The sequence below is a fragment of the Cloeon dipterum genome, chromosome 2, assembly GCF_949628265.1.
Source record: "Cloeon dipterum chromosome 2, ieCloDipt1.1, whole genome shotgun sequence".
Lineage (NCBI taxonomy): Eukaryota > Metazoa > Arthropoda > Insecta > Ephemeroptera > Baetidae > Cloeon > Cloeon dipterum.
Genome location: NC_088787.1, coordinates 13,669,451 through 13,689,473, shown reverse-complemented (window position 1 = coordinate 13,689,473; position 20,023 = coordinate 13,669,451). Strand labels below are relative to the sequence as shown.

At 40.2% G+C, this 20,023-nt stretch overlaps 4 protein-coding genes across 11 annotated transcripts in view; 2 read left to right on the top strand and 2 right to left on the bottom strand.

Moving 5' to 3' along the window:
* The window catches only part of LOC135935323 (diacylglycerol kinase eta), a 43,938-nt gene extending 34,043 nt beyond the window's left edge, over positions 1-9,895 (top strand). For 3 of the 5 annotated variants that reach the window (XM_065477569.1, XM_065477566.1, XM_065477571.1), the window contains 8 exons: positions 35-137; positions 984-1,381; positions 1,768-1,987; positions 2,041-2,854; positions 3,563-4,236; positions 4,869-5,438; positions 6,712-6,893; positions 6,947-9,895. In XM_065477569.1, the coding sequence (XP_065333641.1) occupies positions 35-137; positions 984-1,381; positions 1,768-1,987; positions 2,041-2,854; positions 3,563-4,236; positions 4,869-5,438; positions 6,712-6,893; positions 6,947-7,085 (3,100 nt within the window). In that variant the 3' untranslated portion in view covers positions 7,086-9,895. The remainder of the gene's footprint in view (positions 1-34; positions 138-983; positions 1,382-1,767; positions 1,988-2,040; positions 2,855-3,562; positions 4,237-4,868; positions 5,439-6,711; positions 6,894-6,946) is intronic. The other 2 variants (XM_065477568.1, XM_065477567.1) reach the window with 2 other exon arrangements.
* Positions 9,896-11,232: 1,337 nt separating this feature from the next.
* Positions 11,233-13,476, bottom strand: LOC135936730 (RAB6A-GEF complex partner protein 2). Its single transcript, XM_065479665.1, has 7 exons — positions 13,320-13,476; positions 12,815-12,941; positions 12,520-12,755; positions 12,314-12,463; positions 12,140-12,252; positions 11,925-12,077; positions 11,233-11,862 (listed from the first exon to the last, which is right to left on the bottom strand). The coding sequence occupies exons 2-7, from the start codon at positions 12,934-12,936 to the stop codon at positions 11,467-11,469; spliced, it is 1,170 nt and encodes a 389-aa protein (XP_065335737.1). The 5' UTR covers positions 12,937-12,941; positions 13,320-13,476; the 3' UTR covers positions 11,233-11,466.
* Positions 13,477-13,706: 230 nt separating this feature from the next.
* Mic26-27 (MICOS subunit 26/27) overlaps positions 13,707-20,023 on the bottom strand; it is a 266,434-nt gene continuing 260,117 nt past the window's right edge. For 2 of the 3 annotated variants that reach the window (XM_065481673.1, XM_065481675.1), the window contains exons 2-7: positions 14,846-14,938; positions 14,589-14,767; positions 14,288-14,428; positions 14,133-14,237; positions 13,981-14,069; positions 13,707-13,929 (exon numbers count right to left, since the gene is read on the bottom strand). In XM_065481673.1, the coding sequence (XP_065337745.1) occupies positions 13,867-13,929; positions 13,981-14,069; positions 14,133-14,237; positions 14,288-14,428; positions 14,589-14,767; positions 14,846-14,922 (654 nt within the window). In that variant the 5' untranslated portion in view covers positions 14,923-14,938 and the 3' untranslated portion in view covers positions 13,707-13,866. Of the gene's footprint in view, positions 13,930-13,980; positions 14,070-14,132; positions 14,238-14,287; positions 14,429-14,588; positions 14,768-14,845; positions 14,939-15,013; positions 15,146-20,023 lie in introns of those variants that run through there. The other variant, XM_065481672.1, reaches the window with a different exon arrangement.
* LOC135938110 (fanconi-associated nuclease 1-like) lies at positions 15,292-19,974 on the top strand. 2 transcript variants are annotated; one of them, XM_065481654.1, is made up of 14 exons: positions 15,292-15,436; positions 15,657-16,296; positions 16,356-16,787; positions 16,844-17,141; positions 17,197-17,374; positions 17,435-17,656; positions 18,041-18,178; positions 18,233-18,464; positions 18,519-18,718; positions 18,772-18,899; positions 18,989-19,284; positions 19,343-19,465; positions 19,523-19,637; positions 19,697-19,974. In XM_065481654.1, the coding sequence occupies exons 2-14, from the start codon at positions 15,661-15,663 to the stop codon at positions 19,780-19,782; spliced, it is 3,084 nt and encodes a 1,027-aa protein (XP_065337726.1). In that variant the 5' UTR covers positions 15,292-15,436; positions 15,657-15,660; the 3' UTR covers positions 19,783-19,974. The 2 variants fall into 2 exon arrangements, with proteins under 2 accessions (XP_065337726.1, XP_065337725.1); XM_065481653.1 differs by having other exon boundaries at positions 15,296-15,449.

Here is a 20,023-nt window from a genome sequence, read left to right as displayed (position 1 = left end):
TCTGTCTAAAAATAGCTTCGTGTCTATGTTGCAGGCTCAAACTTTTCCACCATTTGAAACCATTCCGTGTTCTGGTGTGCGGAGGCGACGGTTCCGTCGGTTGGGTCCTGACCGAGATTGATCGCCTCGGATTGCACGTGAGTACACGCTTCCTTTCCATTCGGTTGACTTGCAAATTTTCAGACCTCCAATTAGCCCCTTTATAGAGTGCGAAATCATTGTTCTGTGCTAGGCCGTTTCTATGATACGTTTGCTCGCTATTTTTGGCCCACTTCAGCATATTTGATGATTGAAATGCGCATTTGGTGCTGAAAGCACTTGAGACAGCGCGTAATTATTTTTAAGTGGCGTGTTCTGACTGAGAGAGAGGTGCATGACAACCACCAGAAGCACCATTAAGAAGGCGGTGCGCCGCGGATCAAGCTGCCACAACCAGTGCTTTTTAATTAAAATTCACATTCTCGACCACTTTGCATAATACAGTGTCACTTGACCTTTCCACCCCCCTTCCCCTTTGAAAAAAATATATGATTGTTTTTTTTTTAAGGAATCTCTTTGGGGTTATGCTTTTGACAAGAAGCGAAATTTTTTTATCACAGATGTGATACAGTTCTGACCAATAATATTGCGCCATCAAAGGCATTCGAAATTTTCCCTGCCTAAATAAAAAAAATTTTTTGACAAAGCCACAATTATTATTGAATACCTTACTTCCTAAGAATTTCTTTGCTGTATTAATTCTCTCTCTCTCTCTCTCTCTCTCTCTCTCTCTCTCTCAATCTATATCTGCTAAAAAATTTTGCATGTGCACACCAACATAAATAATGTATATTTCAATTATTTTGCTCGAAATTATTTGTTAAGTATGGCCACGCCACGCATAAACTTTCTCGGCAATTTAATAAAATAATTCCTAAATCCCAAGTGCTTTTAGTGGATACATTTAGAGCAACACAAAAGATTAATGGCAAAAAACTTTTCAGAAGCACTGTCGAGTGGGAGTGCTGCCGTTGGGGACGGGCAACGACCTCGCCCGTGTGCTCGGATGGGGCTCGGCGTGCGACCACGACGCGAACCTGCCCCACCTGCTGGAGCGCTACGAACAAGCCACCACCAAGATGCTGGACAGGTGGAGCGTTTTGTGCCTTGAAAGAGAAGTGATGCAGCCTGGCCAAAGCAATAAAAGTGGCAATCCAGAGGAGACTGTGGTGCCTGATCTGGGCAGCAGCAGCTCAGTCGTCGAGTCGGCCACCATCGAGTGCGACGAGGATGACGAGGAGGATGAGGAAGAGGTCAGCGGAGTCGGCGAAATCCCCTTTGTGGACATGCCGGGACCCAGCTTGGAAGAAGAATTGGAGGAGGACGCGATCGCAGCTGCAAAGTAATGACACGCAACTTTTTTAATGCCCTCAGCAGAAATTTTATCGAGCCAGTCAAGCATGTTATATTTTTTTTGCGGAGATGACTTAAAGTCGCGTAGAGAACTTTGCAATTTATTTTTGTATTTTTCATCAAGAAAATAAAGTTACAACGCCAAAGTTTGGACGGTGTATAAAAATTAGAATGTATATTATATTCTTTCTCTTGGCTGTCAGCAACTCTGCTCTGCTTCATTTCATTTTAAATAATCGTCTTTTGAGTGCATCTTTGATAAATGGACTTCCTTTTCAATAACTTTCTCTGCCGGGGGCACTGTCTTAACATTTTGCATCGCATGGAGAACGTTCGCCATTTTTCATACTGTTCTTTTCTCTTGACAATGATTAGTTTCCACATCTACAGGCTGTTGTGCGAAAGAGCCGAGAGATTTTTGACGCTCGCCGAAAACGAAGAAGGAGAGGAGCTGACTGTAAAAGTGGTCGCACTGAAGGAAAGTCTGACCGCCCTGAAGGGCGCCCTGAACGACCACGAAGACGCCATCAAGGCTGACAACAGCCGGCCCGAGGGCAAAACGTTCCCGCATCGCCGAACAAGCTGCCGAAGAAAGGTGATTATTTAACTTAACTCGCGTATTAATAGACCGATTGTTGAACCGCCAAGGTGTGGTTCAAGGTGGTGTCCAAGGCGGATAGTCTGGAGACTGCCTTGTCCGAGGCGAGCAACCTGATTGAGCTCAAGCAGCCGCCTGAACCTGAGGACGAAGACGAGGACGATGTTAGGCCCGATGAGCCCAAGCTGCCTGTCATTTCCGCAAAGATGATCGACCCCGCGACCACCACCACCCAGTTCCTGCCGCCCTCCTCCTACCTGGGACCCACACTGACCACCAACTTCCCCCTGCTAGTCACCCCCATCCACTCCCGACCCGCGTCTCCATTCCAAGGCCTGCGCATTCCGTCGCCGCTGGAATGCCTTCGTCCGCCGTCGCCCGCCTCCTTCGAAGGTTTCCGCCCCCACTCTCCAGGGTCAATCGGTTCCGACCAGTGGATCGCGCCCCCTCCGAGCATGTTCGCCGACGGGCTGTTGCCCCCTACCTCGGAGGCGGGCTCGCCTCCCTGCAGTGCGCCCCCGATCGAGGTCAGCTCACCCCCTCCCACCGCCGGCAGCAGCATTGGAGGCGTCGAGGTGCCCTGCGTGGTGGTCAGCGCCCCCTCGCCTGAACACGACGCCCCCTCACCCCTACCGTCTCCGGATGAGAATCTGCTGTTTGACCCCTTCTTCCTGTCCGAGTACCGCAGGTCCAGTCACGACGGCACCTATGGTCGCAGGAGCAACGCCACCAGGAGGATCAGCAGTGGTTGTTTATTTGGTGATCTGCAGGCGCCCAACTCGCCTGCTCCTCACGCCAGGTCACCCTCTCCCCGGCACAGCATATTCAGCGCACATCCCAGAGGAAGTATTTTTTCGCCAAGAGGTAAACGCATTTGTATTGAAATTCTCAAATTCATATCAAATTAATTTATTTATACCGTATGAATCAGACTAAAAAAATCCTTAAAAGAGAGAAAAATATTTTGAAGAAAAAAAATAGTCAAGAATGGGTTGCAGGGATCATATCATACGCTGATTAAGTTTTTTGTTTGCTTAAAATGGCCACCGATTCCATATTATCGAAATAAAAGAGCAGTCATTTAACAACATTTTTTTCTGTATTCCTCTAAATTTTTTCTTTTTGGGTGTAATGGGTAAAAATGCGCAACTGAATTCTCGCGTAGAAAACCAGCCTGAAAACCCACCAACTTAGAGTGTTTTCAAGAAGGATTTTTTATCGCTTTGAGGGAAATGTCAGGTATTTCAATTCATCATGATTTTTTTAAATTCATTTTTTACTATACAACGCATTATTTGATTTACTATGCCAATACATTTATTTTGGACTAATGCTCAAAATTGCGGAGGGTGTTTTCCAGAAACTTTTCGTTTAAAACATTTAAAAAATAATGTAAAATTAATCCATTTTGCCATATTTTTAATTTACGCTAGATGATCCTAAAGGAATTTATAAATCATGATCAGAACCAAATTATAATGTGTTTCAATATGAGAATTATTATTGTTTCACTGATGCAGTGTTAAATATTTGTCAGCTATTTAAAAATTGAATTTGGTTTTGTCGTCACAGGGAGCGTTGCAGAACAACTCGAAGCGAATCGAAAGCTGCCCATCATTAATCCGCTGGTTCGCTCGCCGGCCTGGCCCAACGTAAACGGAGGAAACTCTGGAGGCCTTGGCTTCATCAGCCAAGCCCTGCTGGCCAATGCGGACACCCTGTGTGCCGCTGTCTCGCCCCTGATGGACCACGATGACAGTCTGCTGCAAGGATTTTACGAGCGCTGCGTCATGAACAACTACTTTGGTATCGGCATCGACGCCAAGATCTCGCTTGCTTTCCACCAAAAACGAGAAGAACACCCTGAGCAGTGCAGATCCCGGGCCAGAAACTACATGTGGTACGGCGTCCTGGGCTCGAGGGAGGCTTTGAAACGCTCGTGCAGGAGACTGGAGCAGCGGCTTACTCTGGAATGCGACGGCCAGAGGATTCCCTTGCCCTCACTTCAAGGCATCGTGGTGCTCAATATTCCCAGCTTCATGGGCGGAACCAACTTCTGGGGTGGCTCTAAAAGCGACGAATGCTTCCTAGCGCCCAGCTTTGACGACCGGGTTCTCGAAGTGGTTGCAGTCTTTGGTTCCGTGCAGATGGCAGCTTCTCGGATTTTGAGCGCTCAGAGCCACAGGATCGCCCAGTGCTCATCTGTTCAAATTTCAATCATTGGTGACGAGGGAGTTCCAGTGCAGGTATTTTTTTTTTTTAATAATCAAGAAGTGTACATTTTTGGTTTATTTAAGACAAAATACTCACATTCTGACTTTTAATGTGTGTGCAAAGACAAATAGTCTTTACTCATCACATGTTTTTGTGTTTCATTTGATTCTCATTTATTTTACTCCATGATCTAAACAAACATAGCAGCAGATGAGAGCTAAACATTTTATTTGTTTTAGTTTGCTGGGAAAAGTGCAGGAAAAACTTGGAATTTGAAATTTTGGTGTTTCTGATCATGAAATAATTAGACTTGTCATTGCTGGTTATTTATTTTTATTTTTCGCGATGTATTTTGGCTACAATTGGCCATGAGTCATGACGTGAGAGTCCTAAACGTAGGCTATCTCAGGCAAAATTTATGGTTTAAGTTTGTATTCACATAGTTAGTAGGTTTAGTTGTTTATTTTAACCATGTAAAATACATTTTTTTTGTAAATTGCAATGATAATGGAAATAAATGACAAGCAGGAATTCTACAGACGGATTTAGTAACAAATTTCTTGTCCCCACTTAAATCAAATCACATCACAAAGTTCATGTTAACGTCAATATTTCAATAGAAATATGCGATTAAAATTTAAAAGACATAATATTTGTGCTTCAGGTTGACGGTGAGGCCTGGGTGCAGCCGCCAGGCATAATTCGGATTATACACAAGAACCGAATGCAGATGCTGTGTCGAAACCGCGCACTGGAAAATTCTCTGCGCTCATGGGAAGAAAAGCAGCGGCAACAGCAGCAAGACAAGCCACTGGTGGCAGATCAAAAGTGCGGCTCCATCCACAACATATCAGATGACGAGCGCCTAGCCTTAATCAGATTCATGGAGGCGGCCACTTCCCTCATTAAGTGCGTCAAGTTGCTCTTCATCGCGAACCACTCACTGCCCGACTCGCTGTACACGACTGCAGAAAAAGCCAACATCAAACTGGAGGCCCTCCACCCAGGCGGAAAAATGGTCGAGTCTTCCGAACTGCCCGAAATGATTCTGCACATGGTGGCCGCCTGCAGGGAACTGCAAGACGAGGCGTGTCAAATCGTGTCGGATCTATCCAAGGGGGATGACGAGCTCACCCCCAAGCTGAGCGCAGCCCTGCTGGCCATGGCTTCGCAATTGCAAAACTGCCACACCGATCCGAGCTCTGGGCAAATCTCATTCCTCACTGATGAACAGGTAAAAATAGGGCGGAGAGCTCATTAAAATTCTTGAACAGGGTTTAATATATATCGATAAAATCTGCAGCTTAACCGGTTTAATTTTGTGTAATTCAAATGTTAGTTAAGACAACGTGTATAATAAGGGTAGAGGTCTCAGCCAGTTGCGCTGCGCCAGCCGGCAAATTTTGGGTCACGTGGGCAGCCGCCAGCCGCCGTGAATCTGGCTAAGCTGCGCCAGCCACGCCAGCCGCCGGTGAAAAAGGGTCAAAAATCATAAAGTGCAGGAGTTAAAATGTCTTCTGGGCCTTCGAGGCGTTAAGCACTATCAAACTTCACGTTTAAAATATTGTCAGCCGCGCCAGCCGCCGGTGATAATGGCCAGCCGCCGCCGGACAAAAAATTAGCTAAGCCGCTCCCGCCAGCCACCGCCTTCAATCTCGCGGCTGAGACCTCTAGATAAGGGTGAAATAAAATGCTTCCAAAACGATTTACACATTCAAGACACATAATTTCGTCCCAGTTTAAATATGGTTTTTTATGTGAAAATTTTTGAAATTTCTATCGCACACCATCTATGATAATTAAGAACTGGTGACTTTCTCATTGTATAGATCGGTATGTTTTTACGAGATACTTCTTCCATGGTTTTCATTTCCTTTTGTGTAAAAACAAAAGTTTATTCCATCGAAATATTTCTGTCAATTGTAAATGCCAATTTTGTGATGAAGAATGTATTGATTGTATCATTTGCTAAATAGTAAAAATATTAGTATCACATTATTCCAAGCTGCTAAATACAAAAAAAAAAGAATTTTATAACCAAAACAATTTTTTAATGTGATAAATTTAATGTGTTGTACATCGTTGGTGTCTAATATATAATAGGCCCGTCGGGATATGTGTACTTCCATTGAAGACTAATAAACATTCAAGATATAATATTTTTCTTTAAAATAATCAGATATTATAATGTAAATTATAAAATAAAATCACGCGGGATTTATATAATAGTAAAAAAGGAAATGTATCATGGCTTCACTTTGCGCAAATTTGATGAAGAATGGGTGGCTGAGAATAGAAATTGGAAGAGAAAAAAATATATATTGCTTGTTCTAGTTCTGGACAGCTGCATTTTGAGAAAAATGAGAATCGAGTGGCAAAATATCGTTCACCCGCACCACTTGGCCTCCTTATTAAAATATATAATTCACGAGTTCACAAATTACATCCCTTTGTTTTATTTTAAGTCTAACTTGTTTAGTCTCATATATCCCTTTGCATAATTTCAGGGCAAAAGTAGATCATCCCCGCTTCCCGGTCTTGGCTGGTTCAAGCTGAAAAATCTAAGGAGGGGATCAAGCACAGAGGAAGCGAGTGGCAAGAGTCCTCGAGTCGGCAGAGCCGCTGTTGAGGCCTGGGGCGCTCAGGAGGTTGCCACCTGGCTGACCGCTCTCGGACTCAATGAATACAGGTTGGTTCCTATCTTTCCCGTTTGAACTGATGCTTGAACCGTGCATCCTGCAGAGACAACTTCACCCAGAACGACATCCAGGGCAGGGAGTTGTTGTCCCTGGGGCGGCGAGACTTGCGCGAGCTGGGCGTCGAGAAGCTTGGCCACGTCAAACGAATACTGCAAGGAATCAAGGATCTTCAAGCATCATAATCTAGTCAAACATCGAAAACTGATCATCGAATTCTAGAATTCTGCGTCACATTATTAGATCCAGTAGAAAAGGGGTCAGCGCTGGCCTTCTTGAGTACAAAATGCATGCTTAGATCATCCTTTGCATTAACAGCACACATTTCACTTTGAAGGCATTTTCTCTAATACATCGCCTCATCTACTGCACAAAGTGGAGCACACACATAGAAAAGGAAAGCATTTTTCAAACTACTGCCTGTGACAAATCAATCATTTTTTTTAGATTATCAGTATAATTTTTGCTGTCTTCAATGTACATCGATGTTGTGATTATACATTGTATTGCGACACATACATGCACATATAACTTGCGAAAAGTACCGAACGACGCGCTTCATTGGCATTATATTATCATTGATTACTCCTGAGAAGACTGCGAAACTTATTTGTATGGGTATCGAAACACAAATTCTTCCTGAAAACTTACTGTTACCTTGGATGTCGGTAAGAGTTACATATAACGAGAACGGATTTTTTCTTTTCAAGGAAGCCCCTTTCATTCAGTGTCAACTGTGATAAAAATTGTTCACCCTTTTAATTATCCACAGAGCGGCGGATCATTTCCTGTCCAAAGTCGGTAATAATCTATTTTCTCCTTTAGAATAGAAACCAGAGGACAGTCTATGCAATCGTGTAGTGCCAATTAGAGCAAGCGTAAGGACTAAAATGATCCACTGCCTGGGAGCAGCAGACCAGCAATACATTTTCTTACACAAATAATCCAAACCCAGTGATCCAATGACCTTTTGAACAAACGTGAGTGTTATCAACCGCAATATTCGATGTACCCTTGTATTAGGAAGACGCTAGGAGTCTGGAAGTACGTTTTGATTTTTAAAAAAGGCGGATTCAGCATCCACTTTTATGATTGCGTTCTCTGTGTATTCACACGACGATCTTTGTTCCCAAAGAGAATATATTCTCGGTGCACAAACAAACGGCAGTATTATCTTCATAGCACAAAGTATTTTAATCTCTTTCTCTTGCAAATATTGCAGCTCTCTTGGAGTAGGAGTAGTCGAATTTTTCTCAAGAAACGAAAAACCTCTTTCACACATTCCACAAATTATTACATTATACTAACAAGAAAATAATATGACATTATTAGTTAGCATGACATTTTTCTTAACGTAGGAGAGGCCTATTCTGCAAACAAGTAATATTTATGATGCTGTAATCAATTAAGGCCTACTTGTTTATTCTGGTTACCGTTGGGTTTCATTGATTACCGCCTAATATTTACGACTTAAATAAGAATGAAAATAATTCATTGTAAGAGATGAAGTTCTTGACCACAATACGCTTATCTACTGTCCCGTTACGATGAAAGCCTGTGCTGTAAGCCTCTAAATATTTACTTAAGGTTAATAATAAATAAATAAATAAATATATCCTCGGTGTTCCTAAGTGTTGTGTAGCGGTTAGCGAGTAGATATTTTTTGAAGTTAAATAAGAACCTCCAGACTAACTCTCGACTTTCTCTGCTTCAATTGAGACTTAGAACATAGGTTTAATTGTTAGACTGATTGGACGTGTTGGAGAATTTATAATGGAAATACACTAATCTCTACTTTCAAACGCAATTTGATAAAAAGGAGTAAAATCTATTAGTCTTGAACGACGAAGTTTTGAGAAAGCACTTTATTAAATCGTAGACTGCGCGCCCGACTAAAACCAACCGTGTTTAGAGGACTATTTGCAATGCATAGAGTTGTGCACTTAAGTCACCAAAAACAATCTCGGCTTTGCATGCAATTTTTAAGGGTTCAATCCATTTCCCATTATACAATTCTGCACATTTGAAAATCTGCTTAGATATGACAGAACACGTTAGACTCCCTTTAAACGAATAACCTTCAATAGAGAACTGATAGTTGAAGCAAAATAATGTCTCTCTCCCAATTACCTATCTCTTTTTTTTCTCTGATTAAGAAAGAGAAAAGTCGAACGCGCGTTCAAGATCAAGTTGCTGTTGTCTTTCGCGCGAGGAGAATGTACTTTGGCCCAATTTGATAATTTTCTACTTTTTCTATGACACACGCGCATGAGTAATGAAGTCTTGACTGTAGAGGATAACAAAAACGAACCTTTGTTGATGTGTGCAATGCGAAAATTAATTGCCTTCCTTCCACCACAAATCTTGTGTGAGAATTCTGTGTACTGCCTATAATGCACGTGAAATTTAGCGTAACGAGTAACTTTTGTGATGTCACTGAAATCTGAGAGAAACGATCTGGCACCTTACATTTACTGTGAACATGATATCACCGAACGTGTAAAATGTCCTGAAGTGTTCTTATACTTGGTGAAATCAACTTTCAGCAAGCTCCCTTCAACTCTCCTCTTTCAATCTCTCTCTTCCGATTTGCATTTAAATCGTAAAAGCTATATACAGCTCTGTTTTCCTCTTCGACGAGTCTAATTTTTTGGAAAGAATACAAATAATGCGTTTGATTAACAATAAAAATGTTTTCCATATCATAATTTCTACAATATGTGATATAATGACGAAATAAAAATAGCGCTGCCGGAAGGGCAGGTTCTACGCGACGATTTTACTAAAATAAAAGTGAGGACCTCTCTCTAGCTCTTCCCCAGCGAACAAAGATCTTATTTGAGGAAAAACTGCGATACAAATGTTCTTTGTCTGTATAAATCGAAAATGTGCGCGGACGCGCCTTTCCAAACTACTGTATTGGACACACAAACTACATAACGTACTTCTTGTTGTTGCAGTTTTGCAAAATAAAGTGCAACACTTGTTCCTCTGACTTTGTAGTATTCATTCTAGCTCCCTGTGTTAGGCTTTTAATAATAAGCAAAATTATTTACAAAAAATTTAATAGTACTTAATTAATTCAACTTATTTCGTATTACAAAATTACTGTAGCATGCAACAGTATGAAATTTGCAATTATTATTTTACTGCTGAGCTTAATATTACCACGGCTTCCTGCCCCAAAGTGTTTTCCGAAAATGTGCTCGCGTCTGTTGCTTTCTCATTCAATCTGAAATAATAAAAACCTGGTAAAAACACTTACATGATTTATTACGGTAAACCTAAAAGCGAACAGTCCATGCCATATTTTAGCGTTGAAATTAAATCGTTAATATATTATTTTTTAACTTATGCTCATTGTCAGCACATCCCGTGGGCTGAGCTCACTGGGTCCCAAAAACACTGCTGAGCTGATGATAACATGGGGCCCGAGTGACCGCAAAGGAGCTAGGGTCATCTTTCCGCCTATCCGCACCGAGGTCTTTCATCGAAACGCCAGACATTTGACCCTAAAGCCGCTGGAAAGGTGCGGAAACCAGCAAGTGGTGAATAAGCCGCCGTCAGTATAATATACGTGCGCCTCCAAGCCGTTGAGCTATATATATATAATGAGCATTTCGCTGTTCCTAAAATTGATAAAGTTGAAATTACCCATCGATTATCAATTATTGCTGCAAAATAAGCGAACTTTAATTGCAACTTTTATTAGAGCATTATATAGTATTATATAATATGTATAATATAATGCTCTAATAAAAGTTTCATAATATTATGCAATTGAAATGTAAAAAATATTCAACACTTCAAGGCATTGAAATATATTAATGAATTTATTAATTTCACTGAATCATATAAATAAAAATAGAATAAAAAAGTGAAAAGTCAAGCAAGCAATAAAGTTGATGAAATGTGAAGACGAAAATATTTAGTGGGCGAGATGCTATTGTCGCCAAACCACAGTCACTCATCAGTCTCAACACGTTTAAATTATTGCCACAGATGAACTTAAAGAGTTATCTGACGGAAAAAATTGATACGCGGGTATGGTCTCCAGAAGGGACAAGAGGCAAATTATTCTACTGCATGGCGGTCCTGAAGGAATATGCTTGCTGGCCGAAAAGACGGTTCTGACTAGGGGTGGCAACAATGATAGTTAGCACACCGAAAGTCCTAAAAATTGTATTGAAGTTTCCTTGTTCTAAAACTACCGATTTTTTTCGCAAAATAATTATCTTGACTTGTAACTATTTCCAGTCTCATAATTATTGTTCTCAAATATATACTATAATGAAGAGTGGGTAGTTATTTTTAGAAATAAAAGAAGCTGCGTCCAGTTCATAATTAATTTTATTTCAATAAACATTTTGGAATGTTTAAGCATAAGCTTGCACATTTTTGTATTTAAAATTCCTAATTTCATACTAAATTTAAAATTTTCCCAACATTCATAGACCAACTTTCGGTTTGTAGCGCTCACAGTGTTATCAAAATTAAACTGAAAGGGTAACATAATTCTAACAAGGACATAAGAGATAACAATATTCACATTTTTTCTTTTCAGGATTAAAAGATCATCTCATGCTTAGTCTGTGCTCTTAGTCCTTGAGAAACCAGTTGAGGATTTGAAGGGTAAATTGTAACAGGGAGATCCCATACCATGGTCTCAATGGGCAAATTTGCCGGCCCTTGCCACAGGCCGCCTTCGTCAGGAATCACTTGAAGATCAGTTTCCGGTTCCACACTGATAACAAACTCAAAGTGCAGTTTCCACTTCAGAGACACAAGATCAGTGCTAAACGTAGGTGCCAAGTGAAGTGGAATCGGCAGACAGAGGTGCGAGTAGTTCATGCCAAGGCAAACCTCGTGCGTTTTGCTAAAAATGGCAATGGAAGGGCCTTGGCCTGCATGACGCCGTCTTCCTTCTTCAATCTCCTCATCACTTTGGAGGGCAACAGAGAGCTAAAATATTTTTATGATTTATAAATTTTCTGATCAAAAATGTGAGATTTATTTAGTCTGACCTGGACACAAGGAACCACTGCGTCAGTGAAGTCAAAAGTGCCAACTATATCTTCACCAAGCTTGTATGCTTGCTTAAAAAGGCAAAATCTTACTACCTTGCCCCTGCTGTTTGTGATGTTGTAAAAATTGGGACTTCGTCTTGCTGTAATATTCTGGTAGAATTGTTTTTTTTTTCAGTTTCAGCTTTAAGCAGATTAAAAGAATACCAACAAACCTGAAGTTCCTGCAGGGCTAGGTCTGTGGTCGACTCTTTCTGCTGGTGTTCAAGGAAAGGATTGCTTGGTGTCAGTTCTTCATTTTCTCCATACATAAAAGTCTCAGTAACGCCTGTAAAAACCAATCATCGTTAAATCCAAAAAATAATAAGCAACATTTAATTAAATTAAACCTTGTATTACAAGCACCCTTAGAGGTACTCTCAACATCTTGATTGGCAGATTCACCCTTTGAACGCCCACAGTTAGTTTATAAGAGTATTTCACAGCCTGTCCACGGAAAGAAGGAGGTGCTTCGCTTGGTAAAGTCTCGGTGTACAAAACTAAAAAAAATTATTGCTATATTGTTAATAAAATAATTCACTTTTGAGTCGCCTACAGGATTTGCTTTCCCCAGAAGACAATCTCAGATCGCAGAAAAGAATTTTCGGCTTTGTGGCAACAACTATCTGACCACTTTCTCCTTTGAAGGGAACATAAGATGTGCTGGAGGATGCCGAAGTGGCGGTGTCGGCCAGAGCTGGCTTATTGTGGCCGCCGACGACCCGCGACTCGTTCACTGCACAGATACAATGCAACTGTACGCTTGCCCAAGCAAGGTTTTCAAAAACATCACTGGAAAAAGAACGAATTAATTTTGGATCATCATACTGCTATAAGTAAAAAGAACTCACTTATTGCTTTGGGAACGCGTGTTTTCTGGAGGCGAAGGATTTCTGAATGTGACGCTGCACTCGACAGTCTCACCTGCGAGATACACTGGTCCTCTGAGTAATTTTGCTATCAACTCAATCATGTTCACTGTAAGTAGATATACACAAATATGGATCATAAAGCTTCAGATTTTATTACCAGTTTTTGTGGAAAAAAGCAAAAGAGATAATTTTGTCATAATTTTTGCAAGGCGATTCGCGGGTGTATGTATGTAAAAATGTTTATAAATAATCAATTTCTATGTATCTAGCAGGAATGCGTTTATCTCTACTTAAATTTAACCTGTAATTATATCTGCTACGTAGGCCTAGGTGCGTGGCAATAAAAAAGTTTGATTGATTTACACACATACAATACATACACCACATATTACACAATATTTCCGTCCAGATTAATATCTGTCAGAGCCTTTTGTATTATTATGACGCATACATACATGAGTATTTTGAAAGTAAGTGGACTCACCTATCACTTTAGGAGATTATCCCTGCCAACAGACAACGTAATTATAGAAGAGATAATGAGAGCAATAATTGAAATTTTGACATTTAAGTCAGAAACCCTAACCCTTTAGGAACAGTTGGTGATCAAAACTAAACATCCAAATCTGACAGCTGGCTGGCAAATCAGCTGTTGTCATACCACGCCCTCACGGCTATGCAGGGCCTGCCCTAAAGGCGCGCGGTCAAGAAGGAATAATGATTTTAATTCATCATACTTGGTAGCGCTTGGCGCTTTAACAGTTTAAATATAGTAATGATGCTTTATTGGCAGAAATAATTTATCCACCATGAATATTCAATTATACGATGAGTTAAAGTTAAGCTTAAGGATTAAAGGAATTTTCCATTTTTTATAGTGGATACAGTTGTCGTTTTATTTTTCAGGACTAACGTCTAAATAAAATCAACAAAATTAATTTATACACAATCAGCTAATAAAAAGACGTTCTATTGTGAATGTCTAAATTAGCCGCAGCACACTGCCAAAGTTCTGTCGGGAGACATTATTTCTACGAACGAGTTGTGTACATGTCTTTGTCCTCCGGATTAGACATTCCAGGATCACCTTTTACCTGCAAACAAAACGATCGTCTTTCAAAATAGCAAAAAAATAGGTTAATTACCAATGGAGCCTTTGGTTTTGATGGTTCTGACAGCTTAACAACCTTAGCTGGGGACGAGACAGCAGCAGGCTTACTTTCTCCTGAATCTACTGAAATTTTAAAATATAAATGATTTGTAGTTTCTAGGGAAAAAAAGTTTTCTTTCAATTTACCTCCTTTGATGAAGTTATAGCTGATCAAAGCGTACTTCTTAGAATGCACCATCAGGTCCTTGGAGACATCAATTGCCTGAGTAGGGTAGCACAATGCAGCCATACCTAAATAAGAACAATTTATCTCTAAAGATACTCGAGCTCTTGTGACTGACCAGTTGCTGCAGTGGAGGTGTAGAAGAGTTTTCTGATGATGCCTCCCCTAAGACCAAGGATAAGTCCAGCCATACCAGCCATTGCTACAGCACCAACCCTTGATATGTCATTTTCCTCTTGCCTCAGATAATCAATGGTCACTGAAATCAAGCAAAATATTTTTTTGAATGTGTGTAAGAAATAACAGAAGATTTTCAATCCTTCTCAAAACAAGAAATTAAAGAAAGGAGCATCAGGGATGCAAGGTCCTTTGAAAATTTTCTGTGTTGATTATTAATATATAAATAAAATAATTTTTACCATTGGCGTGGGCGATTCCAGTGTCAATTTTATCTTTGAATTCAGTAAGATCGGGATGGTATTTGTTGTAAACATCTGCAACTTGATGTCTGCAGGTTGAAATTGACTCTCCAAGAAACTTCCTCAGCAAAAGAGGCTCCTCCAATGCCTCTTGAGCTTTCACCGTTTCATGACGGAACCTGGCAAATATAATGGAATCAGAATCAGTTCAATTAGCAATTGGTTTTAGAGTTAAAGTTTGAAAAATTGATATCAACCTGTCCACCTGGTCGCGGTAAATCGGTATTTCTGTTCGCCTAATAGGCCCGGAAAAAGGATTTTTCTCTGTCATCATCGATCGTACGCAGCCTGAAATTGTTCAAAGTCTGTATTAAAATCAATGGCAAATAAAGAGACAAAAACGACTCGTTTGAAACGAGACAAACCTTTCGATTTTAGTGGTCAAGCCTGCCAATTCGAAATGTTTAGACAGTGAAGGCGAATAAAAGTAAAATTTTTAAGTTCGTGTTTTGTAAGGTAGGCACCAACTTTGTTCAGCCAAGATGAAATTTAAATTTTTAATTTTTGATAATAATACAGAATGGGATAAAAATGGAGTTTAGTTCTGTCCTCTGCAGTAGAGTGCTTACTTACTCTACAGTCCTCTATGTGTGATACAAATAATTTTTTTCAACCACGCCCCTTTTGAAATGATTGCTGCTTCATAACACATGGCTGCTACCGCCAGAGGACCGCGCTTTGAGCTTTTGAGATCAGATATCACCTGGTTGCCAAGATAAATTTGTTTTCATTATATTTCGAGCAGTTGTTCTCAATTTTCCAAGCTGTGATTAGCCAAATCGACTTCGGTAATTATTTAATGTGAGTTTAATCTCCTCAATTTTTCTCCACTTGGGTCGAAAAAAATCTTTATCTCGACGAATGATTTAATTTTTTCGACGCGGCCGGTGGGCACGAAATATTATATATTGTGTCTACATTTACTTAAGATACATAGTAAAGTTAATAAATAATTGCTCTCATAGAATATATTACAGTTTTAAAAAATAAACTCAACTTGTTTTTCAGAATAATGCCCAATGATAAAAGACAACCAGCAAATAATTATCCAAGAAAGCTTAGCAACAATTTTACGCCGCCAAATTTTGCCAAAGCATCAACTTACAGCATGAATGACACGCACCAAGATAGACCACCCTTGCTGGCTAACAAGAATCCCCTACCAGGAAGGTTCACGCTATCAGTTGAAGAGGTGAAAGCAAGAGCAGCAGCATTGCTGAACAAGCCAGTGTCTCCAAGCTTTGAAGAAATAAGAAGGAAGGCTGTTGAAATGTTAGCAGCAAAGCCAAGGGAAGTTGAAACAGAAGAAGAAAGGATCAAGAGGAGAGCGTGCGAAATGACAATGCAGGGCATGAACTGCGGAGTGCGTGTCAGATCGGACATTTTCAAGGTCTCTCATGATCATTCAGAAGCAAGGCCTGCTGAAAAAGAAGAATCGCCCAAGGAAAAACTTTTCACCAAAAAGAGGACTTCTGAATCTGGAGCTCTCGAAGAGGTGCTGAGTAAGAAGCACAAACATCTTGAGGATGTGGGACAGGCTAACGCTAAAAGTGAACCAGAGAAATCCATTCCTAAACAAGCCAAAAAACGCAGCCAAGCTGTCGAAAACACTAGTGCAGAAGATCAAAATGACCGAGAAAGCCCTGAGGTATTTTTTATTAACAACACTGAATATGACCATTAAACCAAAATTCTTTTTTCCTGCAGCTTGAAATAATATCTGTAAAGGTTAAGCGGCCTGCTGTAATAATCTATGGGCCACCTGTGATAGAAGTAGAGAAGGCAAATCACCTCCAGGACCTGCATTCATTTGAAAGTGAAACAAATGATGCAGAACCTTTTAAAACAGGCCATGCTTGGCCCATAAAGTCTCTGGCGCCTCGGCCATCAAATCCCAATAACATGAAATTCCTTCGTTATGCAAAAGAGACACCTTCCTCTTCTCACACAATGACTAATAGTAATACCAGCATTAGTCCTGCAAAGAAACAACCAAAAATCTCGGGCTATTTTTCCCCGACCAAAGGTAATGGAAGTAAAGCTCAGGAACCTGAAAATCAAGAAATGCAGACTCCAGAACTTCCAACCCCAGATGAAACAGCAGGGACTTCTGCTAAATCATCTTCAAAGATTAGAAAAGTAAGATAGGATATATTTTAATTTTTAAATTGGTGATTAACTAGATTCTATTCAAGTCCAATGTAGGTGAAGAGGAAAGAAAGTCCACATTAGAAAATTTGACTCGATTCAAGGAGATCTTGATCAGCGTCACTATGAACAAGCATTACAATGCGCTCATCAACCCTGAAGACCATACCGTCATTTGCAACTTCCTTTCGGTTTCTGAGAGATCAAAGGCACTCTTAATTCAACTATCAAAAATCAAGCATATTTGGAGGCGTGTTTCTGATTTAAAGCACCCAGAAATTGCTGAGGACCTTGGTGATGTGGTTGATGAGTTGATAAGAGCTGATTTTCTCAAGAAAGACACAGGTAACTTTAACACATAATGTTGGTATGGATTTTTCGATGAATCTCATATTTTCAGAACTAACTGACCTCCGAGAAATGCTTGAACTGCTGAAGGTGAAAGAAATTGCTGACTTGTTGAAAGTGTACAAGCTGGAAAGTGCCAAGAAAAAAGCGGGCAATATAGAAGTGCTCCTCAAGCATTGTCAGCAGCAGTCGACCATCAGAGGAAACATGTCCTTAATGATTGAGAAGAGGTAATTTTAGGGCTTTCTAGAAATTGTCAAAGTTGCAACTCTTAATCTTGTCATTTTTAGAGCCAGGCTGATTCTTGGCGAATGTGTGAAGGTCAATTTAGCAACCGTAGATGTGTTGAAACGAATGTGCCTGCTAGAATCACTTCCTCTTTGCTTCAAGGACACGTCATTGTCCGATATCTTGTACAGAGCGAATATGTTGACCCATGGGACCTTGGTCTATCCTGATTACAAAATCAACATGCAGAGACAGATTTTCCAAAATCGAGACTCATTTTTGGAGTAAGTCATTTTTGTCATTTTATGTCTTGGCTGATATGTGTGGTAAATTTATTTTTCTGGTATTCAAGGCAAACTTGAGGAAAAACAAAAATTTCGCACGCTGCCTACTGTATTTTTTGTAGAGGTCTCAGCTGCGAGATTTTAGGCGGTGGCATAGCCAATTTTTTCCCGGCGGCTGTCAATATTTTTAAAGTGAAGTTTGGTAGTGCTTGAAGGCCTGAAGAGCCGCAAGACATTTTTACTCCTGCACTTTTTAATTTTTGACTCTTTTTTACCAGCGGCTGGCTGAGACCTCTAATCTTTTGAGATTCCTCAAATTAACTGCCACTATGAACAAAATTAAGCGCTAACTTTAGTTTACTGACGCAACATAATAATTTCTAGGTTCCACCGCGCTTACTTGATATTCAAGGAAATGGAGACTGAAAGAGTTGCAAAAAACTATGGGGCTGTAGCACAACTTGCAAAGGAAGCCTGGAAATATTTCAAGGCTCTCTTTGAGCCCAGCAAAACCGCTACGAAGTGATTACAACCTTTACTCTCAATTATATCTTAATTTATCAGAGTATTTCACAGAGCTTTTGATGAGGCTCTGCCAGAGTACCTGAGAAGATACACTGCAGGGCATACTCTGGCTCATGCAATGACAAATGGCATTGAGGCGCTCTCCAAACTAAAAGAGTTTGACAGCATCATCTACATACTGAAAGATTTGCTTGACCAGAGCTGCTACTGTGTAAGACTCAGAGGCGATTGGTATGAGAAAATGGCTCTCATTTATTCCAAGCACATGAAAAATGTCAATGAGGTATCCAGATTAGTTAGGGTGTGTTCATTGAAATTATAAAGGAGTGTGTTTTAGGTTGTTCAAGTTATTTTCAAAGGCATGACTGATCCCAAGGTGGATATGCGTTTCAAGATGTCGCTTGCAAACAGAGCTGCTTCATTTAAAACTTCAAAGCTGCTGAGCAAGGACACAAAAGAAAAGCTGGATTACTATGCGAATAGTGCTGTGCTGTCTGACCCTCCTTGCATTGTCATTAAAGGAAGGGTCAAATCAAGGTGAAGCTCTTATCATTTGTGACGAAGAAAAACTTCTAATTTTTAATATGTAGGGGTGAGGGTGTTGTAGGGCAAAAAATGAATTTCCTTTTGGAGGACGCAAGCACTGGAGAGACGTTGGTTAGCTCTGTGGAATCTTGTGCCATAGCCCATTACTTAAAAAACGAGCGATTTGAGAAAGGTACTTTAATATGCAAATCAAAGTATGAGTGTGTATTTGCAAAATTTCTCTTCATTGTGCTTTAACATTTTTATCATATTAATTTCCAGGACGGCATAATGAAGGCTCTACAATTGTTACGCTTTTTGGGATTTTGTTTTGGAACGAAGTTTACGATCAAGACATTCCAGACGCCTTCATCAGCAGATACCAATCTGAGCCTCTGGACCTCTATGGCATTGACTTTTATGAGAGGCGCCGTGACCAGTTGGAAAGACAGATGCAGAGAATAGAAAGATGGAACTCCGAAGAGTCTAAAGCACATTTCATTAACACATGGGAAGTGTGTGCCGACAAAGTCTGTCTTGTAAATACCTCAGCGTTCAAAGATGCTGAAGAGGCCCATGTATGCGAAATGCCAGTTAATTTCAATGTTACCCTTAGCACATTTAAATCAATTTCAGAGTCTATTCGAGTGCATGGGTGCTAAAACTGTCAACAAAATTTGCCTGAGGCTAATGAAGGATTACCGAAAAACAAGAAGCGGATTTCCTGACTTGGTCGTCTGGACTCCAGGGAAAAAGGATGTAAGATATTAAACTATTGTAAATGAATAACAACATTTACTGAAATTTATTTCGCAGAAATATAAATTTGTCGAGGTGAAAAGTCCTAACGATACCTTGTCAAATGCCCAAAGAGTCTGGATTGATTTTTTGATGAGAATTAGCGCGCCTGTTGAAGTTTGCAGAGTAAACTGTAAGTTTAGTGGACCTTTATTTAACACCAACTAACTAATACATTGAATTTTACAATAGGTGTCAGTGAAAAATACCTTGGCGACATCAACGAGACGCATCCAGCCTTTTCTGATTCTGCAGAAGGCCCTTCCTCTTCAAGCTAGTTACCGCAGCATGGTGGAGAGCTCTGTCCATGTTATCTTTAATTCGCATTGTGAATATAATTTTGATAATACAATAATTATTATATTTTACTTACAAATTTTGTGTTGGCCTTTAATTGGAAGGAAAAAAGGCAGTTCCTCGGGATTCTCACAAATAAAAACAAATGGACTCTCAGACAGACCATCAGGGTATTCAATCCTGTATTCTTCCTGGCCCAAACAGTCAACAACGTTGACTTTG